This window comes from Condylura cristata, unplaced genomic scaffold (genome assembly GCF_000260355.1).
Source record: "Condylura cristata isolate star-nosed mole 26May11 unplaced genomic scaffold, ConCri1.0 scaffold00039, whole genome shotgun sequence".
In the NCBI taxonomy this organism is placed as follows: Eukaryota; Metazoa; Chordata; class Mammalia; order Eulipotyphla; family Talpidae; genus Condylura; species Condylura cristata.
Window position 1 is genome coordinate 5,965,174 of NW_004567140.1, and position 10,206 is coordinate 5,975,379.

The 10,206-nt window shown below is 48.3% G+C and overlaps 1 protein-coding gene across 1 annotated transcript in view; it reads right to left on the reverse strand.

The window, feature by feature from the left end:
• Positions 1-4,607: 4,607 nt before the first annotated feature.
• The window catches only part of GPATCH1 (G patch domain containing 1), a 33,788-nt gene continuing 28,189 nt past the window's right edge, over positions 4,608-10,206 (reverse strand). Inside the window, exons 16-20 of the mRNA XM_004693593.2 lie at positions 9,997-10,206; positions 9,341-9,448; positions 7,140-7,237; positions 6,478-6,626; positions 4,608-4,857 (exon numbers count right to left, since the gene is read on the reverse strand). Of these exons, the coding sequence (XP_004693650.1) occupies positions 4,830-4,857; positions 6,478-6,626; positions 7,140-7,237; positions 9,341-9,448; positions 9,997-10,206 (593 nt within the window). The 3' untranslated portion in view covers positions 4,608-4,829. The remainder of the gene's footprint in view (positions 4,858-6,477; positions 6,627-7,139; positions 7,238-9,340; positions 9,449-9,996) is intronic.

A 10,206-nucleotide genomic window follows, 5' to 3' on the forward strand; every position in this document is an offset into this window, starting at 1 on the left:
ACCTCTGGCCTGTACCCCAGCTCTGTACGCAGAAATAAATAAATCTTTTTAAAAAATAGGCACATAGATTAATGAGCTAGAACTAAGGATCAGAAGTAAACCCTCATATTTATGGCCACCTGATATTTGACAAGAGCGCCAAGAAAATTTAAAGGGGAGAGAAAGGTCTTTTCAGCAGATTTTGCTTGTAAGAAAAAAATGCACTTGACCCTTCCCTCACACCATATACAAAAATTAACTAAATTGGATCAAAGACCTAAATGTGGGAGCAAAACTACAAGACTTGGCAAAACATAGGTGTAAATCTTCATGAACCTGCATTTCATAGCAGTGTCTTAAATATGACGCTAAAAGCACAAACAGCAACAAAAATGATAAACTGATAATATCAAAAACTATTATGTTTCGAAGGACAGCATCAGGAAAATGGAAGAACGACCCACCCCTGGGAAAAAATGTTTGCAATTTCATATGTCAGATAAGACATAGATTATATGAAGAATACTTAAAATTCAACAAAAAAAGGACAAGCATGGACAAGACATTTCTCCAAAGACATGTAAGAGATCAAAAAGCACACAATCATATGCTGAATATCATTAGCTATTAGGGAAATACTGAGACACAATTTCATACCCACTAGTATGTATAATAAAAAATCATTTAATAATAAGTGTTGGCTAAAATGCGGAGAAGTCAGAAACCTGATAGGTATATGAAATGGTACAGTCACTTTGGAAAATAGTTCAGCAGTTCCTAAAAAATTTACACACGTGTTAACATATAATCCAGTAACTTTGCTCTTATATACCTAAGAGAAATGAAAACATAGGACAATACAAACACTAAAACATGGAAATTCAGTGCATGACTCATAATAATAAAGGAAACAACTCAAAAGTCCATCCACTGATTAAAGATCAAATAAAATTGTCATGGCTGGGCCCTCCCTGGTTGCACAGCTAGCACAGCACTGCAAGCTGGCCTCAGCTGCTGCCATGGGAGTTTGAGCCTGCCCCAGAGGGGAGCCACATGGCGCGGCAGACCTTTCCTGTCTCCCCGCTGCTCCCCTCAGCAGTGTACTTCATCAATCTGCCTGGTCTGCTCCCTACTCTGTCTCTGGTGAATCCTCTCACTGCCCCTGCACCTGTGGCCTGTACCCTATTTCTGTATGCACAAATAAATACATCGTTAAAAAAAATAAATAGTCGTGGCCACACAATGGAATATTACTAGGTAAATAAAAAGGAGCAAATGACTTCCATTCCAGCCTGGCAATATAAGGAGCATATAAATCATCACTCTATCTCCACAACAAGCAAAAAACTAAAAAGACTGTAAAGTCAACATTCTTCTTATTGCAATAAGAGAAGTGAGGCCACAGGGCAAACCACTGTCTCCCAAATTGGACTGAGAAGACAGGCAAACAGAAAGGACAGAAGTCCATAAGCCAGCACCACCTCTATGGAAACCCGGACCAGGAAAAAGAAATCAGAACTGTAATCGATAAATTGATGAAGTTCAGGGTAGGAGTTAAAATCTCATGGAGGACCCATTCATGGGGTGAGGGGTGGGGCTTCCACACATTTCTGTCACCTTTGGCAGCAGTGACCCACAGTGACTACTGGAGAAAAATTCCCTCAGGCTTCCAGCTGGAAGAGGAAACAAAAGTATTATAAAACAGGACACCCAAGTTTTGTTCTTTATGAGCTCTGCTATTTTGTTTTATTTATTTATAAAGATTTATTTATGCATGCATGCAAGAACTGGGATACAGGCCAGAGGCATGGGGAGGGTGAGAGGATTCGCCAGAGACAGAGGGGGGACCGGAGCAGGGGTAATAGTGAAATCCACTGCTGTGGGGGAAGAGCAGGGAGAGAAGTCTGCTGCACCCTGTGGGTCACTCCCTGGCTAGTGATCAGGACTGAACTCATGCTGCAGTGACTGTCCGATAGCTTCACAGTGCTGAGATTTAACCCCTTGTGCCACCAGGGAGGCAAGTATGTCTTGGTTTTGGCCAAGTATGGAGATAAGATAGTTGTTTTGAGCTTAGAGTGCAAATATCCTCTTCCAGGAACACCCAGGGAGGATCCAGTCTGGCTCTCCCTACCGCCTGGGGCTCTCATTGCTCTAGATTGGGAGGGAGCCTGAGACCCGAGTGAGCAGTCATCACTCTGTGCTGTGTCCCTTCTCCCCACTTGCGCGAAACTCTGTGTGGCCCTTCTCCCGTGCCCGGTCTCCTAATCTCTGGTGTGGGCATGCGCCCTGCAGCTGGGGTCCTGGCCAACAGGGGTCCTGGCGCAGAGCTGGGCCCCCACCTGGGTCTGCTGGACACAGTGTTCCCCACGGGTGCCGTGTCCCCTGTTTATCTTTCTTTCTTTGAAATATTCATTTATTTATTTATGCATACAAGAACTGGGGTACAGGCCATAATTGGGGGGAGGGGAAGGATTCACCAGAGACAATGGGGAATAGAACAGGCAGATCTATTGAAGCACACTGCTGAGGGGAGCAGTGGGGAGACAGGAGAGGTCGGCTGCGCCCTGTGGGTCGCTCCCTGGCGGGGGATTGAACTCGTGCTGCAGGGCTGTGAATTGCTTCATAGTGTGGTGCTTAACCCATTGTGCCTCCAGAGGGGGCCCCCTGTTTACCTTTCAAGGCTTGCTGCCTCTATGGATATGTGGAGGAGAGCTCTGAATCTTCGCTCTCCTGCCTCTGCTCCAATTGAAAAGCCTCCATAGAGGATTTGGGCTTGGAAATCCTCTTTTTGATCCCTAAGACATCTCTCTGTGCAGTTTTCCTCTTTATGGCTGCCAGCCTTTGTTTTATCAATACAGTATCTTTCAATATCACTAAGGACACAAGGTGATAGTATTAATTTTTTTTAATTCTTCTTCTAAGTTTTCTGTTTCTTTGGAAGCTGTTGCATGGATTTCGGGGGGACTTTAACACCCCTGGCTATGCACTGGGGAGTCGCCTGCAGACCTCTGGCAGCTTGCTGGAGACCAGGTTCGGGGTGGGTCAGGGTAGGCGGCTCTGCCGGTAGATGTGTTCCCAGAGATGGCAGCGGTGGGTCAGGAAGCTTGGGCCACCCCACATCTTCTCACACCAACTGGGGCCCTGGTCCCCCTTGCACGCTTCTGAGTCTTTGCCCACTGGAAAGGGCGGGGGAGGCTGAGCCCTGGATTTCACAGGGCGCTGGTGAAGCCCGGGGGGTCCCAGCTAGTCCTGTGGCAGGTTGGCCTGCCACCCGCATTGTGGGGCCACTGCCCTGGGAACCACCCTTTACCCCACCCCGATGGTGCTGACCTTGGAGTGGGGCTCCTGGTCGCCCCAGAGCTCCTCAGGTTCCAGGCTCCCTTCTTCCTGCAGTGCCACGTTCTTGTCCAAAGCCAAAGGGTCCAAGAAGGGTTCCGGCGGTGGTTTCCGAAACCCCTTCAAGCGGGAGAACTTAAAGGCGCCATAGGCCCTAGCCAGGCCCATCCACTGGGACGGGCCCTTCTGAAGGGCTTTGTCTGAGCCTGCGTTCAGGAGACCCTCGGGCTCGCCACCCTTGTCCAGGCCCTGGTCGCCGTCGCCGGGGGCGTCGGGAAGCTCGGAGGCCATCTTGGGAGCCGCATCTGCAGGGGGCGCTTAGACCTGGGTGTGAACCGCCAGCACCCGCGTGCCGCCCGGCTCCGAAGACACCCCTCCCCCACCCCGCCCCGGCCCTTGGGGCCCACCCAGGCTCCTGACCATCTGGAAGCCTTATCTTCCGAAAGGATCCACAGGGTGGCCCCATTCGCTCCTTAAACTTGTTCTAGGCAGAAAAGGAATGAGGCCGAGCGTGGACCAGACGGCCCCACCCTTGCAGCACCCCCACTCCTGCACCCCTTGGGTCTCCTGGGCTCCTCTGCCTCTGTAGGGGCGCCTGGCCAACCCACGTCATGCCAACGACCAGAAATGGTTGATGGAGTCCAGGATGGGCCCAGCTGCACTAAGCTGCAGCTCCCAGGAGCGGGGTGCACTGTGTGAGGAGGGGGGCAACCTTGCCACCACGCACTGCAAGGACAGTGTCTGCCAGGCAGGGGCGGCCCCTGGCTGGAAAAGACGTTGAGGGAATTTTTCCAAAATACTAAGGGTCATCCTCTCCTGCCGGTGGAATTGGCAGCGGTTTTTTTCGTTCTTTCGCTAGTGAGCTTTCGGTGCCACTTTGCTAATGGAAAAACCTCTGCAGTTGGCTTTTTGCAAAGGTCTCAGCTGTGCCCGTGAAGCGCCCCAGAGCGGGCCGGGCACGCCTGCCACCCTTGTCCTTTCTCCCAGTAGGACCTGTCTCGGCGCTCAGCTGCAGGATGGTTCTCAGAGGCCGCAGATCCCGGGGCCACTGAGGTGCCACTGAGCCCGGGGCCACCTCCATCACCCAGAAGAGGGCGGAGCTGCACTCCCCAGGGAAAGGGCAGAGGGAAAGCGCTGCCCCCTGCCACCCCCACTCGCCCCAGGCCCTTGAACAAGGGTCATTGTCCACATCCGGACTCAGCTGTCTTCATGACAAAACCGGAGAAAAGCCCTCACTTTGTCTTTTATAAAGGTTCAGGAAATAAATCAAGAAGCAAATAGAAAAATCCCATTTTAATTAAACTGTACAGTCTCAGTATTTTCCTGACACTAACTGAAGTTAAAAATAGAAATCGTTTTCTGCAACCTTCCAAGGCAGCGTTTGAAATGTCGAGGTTTCAGGGTTATTTTACAGCATGAGTTTACATAAATACAATCTGTACAATGTACTGACAGCGGGCAACCGCTTCCATCACAGCCAAGGGCTGGTGTGGGGACCGCGGCCCATTCGGTCACTACCTCCTTAGTGGGAGACGTTTCAGCCTTGAAAAGAAAACGAAAAAGAACATCAGACCCTGCCCTGATTTTCACATTTTTACCCATAAAATACATGGAAACAGTGTTTGATCTGCAAACTGACAATGCTTCTTTGCTTATCCCCAAAACACTTGGAGACTCACTCACCCACAGAATGTAGGGGACCTACTTATAAAAAGTAAGTTCTAAGGTGGTGCAGGGTGAACACTCAGCACTATCAAGCTGGCAGCAGCCACTGCAGCACAACTTCGATGCCCAGCCAGGGAGTGACCCCCAGGGTGCAGCAGACCTCCTCTGTCTCCCCACTGCTCCCTTCAGCAGTGGATTTCAGTCAATCTGCCTGCTGTGCTCCCCACTCTGTCTTTGGGGAATCCTCTCATCCCTTACACATTTCTGGCCTGCACCCCAGCTCTTATATGCATAAATATATAAAATGAAATCTTTTAAAAAAAAGAAACAAGAAAATTGCTCCTTTGAGGACGGGAGTCAGGATAATAACTCAGAAAAGAGGGAACCAGGGAAGGGCTTCCTGGGGTGCTGGTCTGTTCCTTGTATTCATGGAGAAAATGTGTAGAGCTGGGAACTTAAGATTTACGTATAAACATGTGTGTATATTCATTAGAAGTGTGTACCTGACAGGTTTAAGCTACATAAGGATGTTTATAAAATCATTATTAAATGTCATCTGTGATTATATTAAATTTAAATCATAGTTTAATATATTGTCTATAACTTTTAAAATATACATAATCCTTATAAGAAAAGTGCATAGCAAATGTATGCATGCTGCATGCATGTGCGCGGAGCTGAGCAAAGCCTTGGAAACCGCATGGGAAGCTGACGGAGGTCACTGTGCAGAGAGGAGCACTTTGGGGAATCGGTCACTCACCTCTCGAATCTATCTGTAAGGTGTGAATTTTTTACCATGAGAATGTATATACATATTACTAAAACATGCAAAATTAACTTTAAAAAGTCTAGTGAGGCCCTCCTTGGTGGCACAACTGGGTAAAGTACTGCAAGCTCGCCGCAGCCCCTTCAGTGAGAGTTGGATCCCCGCCCTGGAAGTGACTCACAGCTGCAGACCTCTCCTGACCCACCCGCTGCTCCCCTCAGTGGTGTGCTTAGTCAGTCGGCCTGTTCTGCTCCCCACTCTGTCTCTGGTGAATCCTCTCACCCCCTGCACCTCTGGCCTGTACCCCAGTTCTGTATGCATAAATCAATAAATCTTAAAAAAAAAAAAAGTCTAGTTAACACAGAGGGGGCCTCCTCCCTGGTAGCCTGGAGTTAAGTCTCAGGCTATAGCACGTGTTCGATCCCCAGCCAGGGAGCTGACCCACATGGCGCGGCAGACCTCTCCTGACCCTCCCGCTGCTCCCCTCAGCATTATGTTTCGTCAGTCTTTCTGCTCTGTTCCCCATTCTGTGTTTGGTGAATCCCCTCGCCTCCCTGCACTTCTGGTCTGTACCCCAGTTCTTGTGGGCATAAATAAATAAATTTTTTTTAAAAAAGACTTAAAAAAAAATCTCACAAACATACAGATTTATCATTTATGACATGTGACTCTAGACAAACAAAATATATGAAGGTGCTAAGGTGCCTCTGAGGGACGCAACCCTATCTCACCGTCTCAGCAGTTCCTGGGGGGACAGGCCAGGGGGCGCATCTTCCTCACTCTCACTGTCGCTGCTGTGGGAACTGTCAGAACTACTGCTCTTCTCTGACTTCTTGTTCTTCTGCTTGCCCTTATGTTTGTGCTTCCGGTGTTTCTTTTTCTGGGGAAAAAAAAATGAAATTGGGGAGCGGTGGTAGAAGCCAATGGCATGTTCCTCCTTGAGTCAATCACTGACAGGGTAACAGGCATGTGGCAGCTGGATTCATTAAAACAACAGAAAACCCCATTAGGGCTGAGCTCGTGTGTGGCGGACACACTCACAACTGACCCCGGAGGCCAGGCAGGCACGGCGGGACCCCCTCTTGACACTCAGTCCCCATTTTACCTGAGGTGGCCCTGACACCCCTGAACCTGCGTGTTCCATCTAGCTAGGCTCCTGAACATAACCCAGGGTCAGGTGTCTTTGCTGAAAAAGCAGAGGAGAAACTGGGAGAAGGTCAGAGAACAGCAGACATTGAAAGATCCATGTGCCCCAACGTAGCCTCAAAATAGTCTCCTCAGCTGGCTCCACAACTCCGGGGGCCTGTGGAGCAACTCCGGGGGCCTGTCTGGACAACAGAAGTAGGGACATTAGCCCCCTCACCCCGATCCCAGCACCCCACAAGTTACCCACCTTCTCTTTCTTTCGCCTGTGCTCTTTCTTGGTCTTGTGCTTTTCTTTGTTCTTTTTATGTTTCTCCTTTTGAGGTACCTCAGGTTTCTGACGAGCATCTGAAACACAGTGTAGGGCACTTGAAGGTCAAGTGACTAAAACAAGAATCTGATTCAGATGGAATGTTTAACATTGAGGCGGACCGCTGCCCAGCCTTGCTGATAAACAAAAGGATTAGCACCTCACATTACAGCTATATTTAGAAACTGCCAGGAACCTCAATGTAGGACCTGTGTGAGTCAACCAGTTTCTCCAGGCAGGCTTATCAGAGGTAGATAAAGTCAAGAGCAAAATGCCAAAAGTCTTATCCAACTTCACACCCTCCGCTAAGCTCAGGAACAGAGTGGGAACCTCAGCTCTGTGCCTGCTCAGAGAACTTTGACTCCTCCAAGGCTTTATTTCCCCAGCAATAAATGGGATAAGAATGCCTACCCTCTTAGGGACACAGAGGATTGGATGGGACCAAGCACTCGAATCCTCGAGCCTAGAATCTACCACATCAAGTCCTCCCTTTACAAAAGCACACTTTACAGGAACTTGTCCTACATGTGGGAAATGAAAGAGCATCAAAACAATATGATGAAATAAGTTGTAGGTGCCTAAATTCTCCACTTAAATTGCCAAATAATCAAGCCAACAAATAGTCCCAGTAGTAGCAGCAGAGTGAATCATAAAAGCAACTTTTTCCACTGCATTTCAGCAGTGTGAGTATTTTCCAAAATCAGTCAATAGGTGCCTGTGATTTTCTAGTCTGATAGTTTGGTCCAATACTTCATAATATGACTTCCTTAAATTTAGTTTTAAAGGTAGCTTTTTTGTTTTTAAGATTTTTAAAATTTATTTTTATGTAGAAGAGTTGGGGTATAGGCCAGAAGTGTGGCGGGGGCGAGGGGGGGAGCTGAGAGGATTCAGCAGAGACAGAGTGGGGAGCAGAACAGGCAGATGGACGAAATCCACTGCTGACGGAGCAGCGGGGAGACAGGCCAGGTCTGCTGCACCATTTGGGGCACTCCCTGGCCGCAGTAGTGATAGTGCTGAGACTTAATTCCCAGGCCACTGGGGATAGATACCCTAACGCTAGTTTCTGAAACACTGTTCCCCCTCAATAACCCACAGACTGAATTAAGGTGTTAGCTATTATAACAATATCAGTAATTTAGCTTTCAAGTGCTAATATACTTTTAGGTAAAGATCTAAACTTGAGCAAGTGTGAATCCATTTATTGCAATTTCTCAAAACTTCATACTTTTCATCTTCTCTTTGAAGGTTGGCTAATTCACCAAACCAGTATTTTTATACACGGGCGCTACAGGCATCTATAAAGTAGATGGTGAAATGACACGCTATTTATATATCGGGGCCATGTACTCAGATGTTTGTTAACCCAATGTTCAAAGAGATGGTAAAGCAGCCTAAGAATTTTAATGTGAGGTGTGAATTTCAGATGATAGGAACAGAAGCTGTGATCAGGTATCCTGGGGAAGAGAATGGACTGTATTTACTCCTCAAAGAATAAAATTTTTACTTTATTTGCTAAATCAGTCAAAGTATAGGAAAGTTTCAGAGAGTCCTTCTTGCTGCAGTTTTCTTCCCATATTCAAGTCCTAGATTTTTACTTCTATTTCTTTCTTTCTTTTTTTTTTTTTTAGATTTATTTATTTATGCATATAAGAACTGGGTTACAAGCCAGAGGTGCAGGGGTGAGAAGATTCACCAGAGACAGAGTGGGGGGCAGGAGACAGACGGACTGAAATCCACTGTTGAGGGGAGCAGCGGGCGGGTCACCCCGTGGGACAGGAATCAAACTCATGGTGCAGTGGCTGCAGGCAGCTTCACAGTGCTGCACTTTAACCCACTGCGCCACCAGGGAGGGCCCAGATTTTTACTTCTATTTCTATAAGTGACAGTTGAGATACTCAGGACTCTACTATAAGTTTCTGAAAGCTAAAAAGTTTCAGGTCTCAAGGGTTGTAATGGGACCATAACCTAGACATGAGGTGCAAGCAATGATTCCAAACCGTGGCTGAGAATGAATAAACCAGAAACAAGTGCATATGATTTGGTTAAACCCAAGTTGGATGAGTGGGGTGACAACTGTCATGTCTCAGGGGAGACGATGGAGCTTTCAAAGCAAGCAGGGGAGCCAGGAGCTCTCAACTCACTGGGGCAGAAGACAGGAGGCAGCCGTGGGCCAAACTCTGCTCTTTCATCTATCTGCATCTTCTGGATCGGGAAGGAAGGTGCAGGTTTCTGGGGTGCTGGCTCAGCCGCTGCAAAACACCGGGGTATGAATTCATATACGTACCAAATATTAATGTGTCCAAGTCTTTCAATAATGTCTGTTGCCACCAGATAACATGGTTTTCTTCACGCTGCATAACCAGCTCATGCCAGGGGCTGAGGGAACAGTGGAGGCCAGCTCCAAGCTCACAGGCACGTGAGCTGCGATTCAGTCATCCTGAGAGCAGACACCCCAGCACCTGAGTGCCGGGCAGTGCCCACCGGCGGCTGCCCCAGCATGAGGCACCTGCGCTCTGAGAGGAGAGCAGACAGGGCCCCCTATACCTCGCGACCTCATCATCAACAGGTTAAAAAAAACAAATATTTTTTAAAGTCGTCTCAACTAGGATAGAAAAATCAACACTGTCAAACCACGCCACAGGTTTATACCAGATAGAGACTAACAAGCACCCTACCCTGTCCCACCTTCTTTGGAAATAGTAGGATTGCGGATTATCCTTATTTACATTTTCGGGCTAAACGAAGTAGCCGATCATCATTTCCGCCTTGAGGTCCCAACGTCGGAAGTAGGACTTACTGGGCGCCACAGAGGGTGTTTCCGTTGAACCAGCCTCTCGGGAACTTTTGGAGTCTGGCTCCTCGGCGGGCTCCTGCTCATCCTCACTGGCACCCTGCTCCTCCTCAGAGGATGAGGACTTCTCATCGGAGGAGCTGGCGAAGATGGCCTTGAACAAGTCCATGGACGGCCGGCTCTCCTCTCCCTCCGTCTGGGAATCCGCATCTTTGC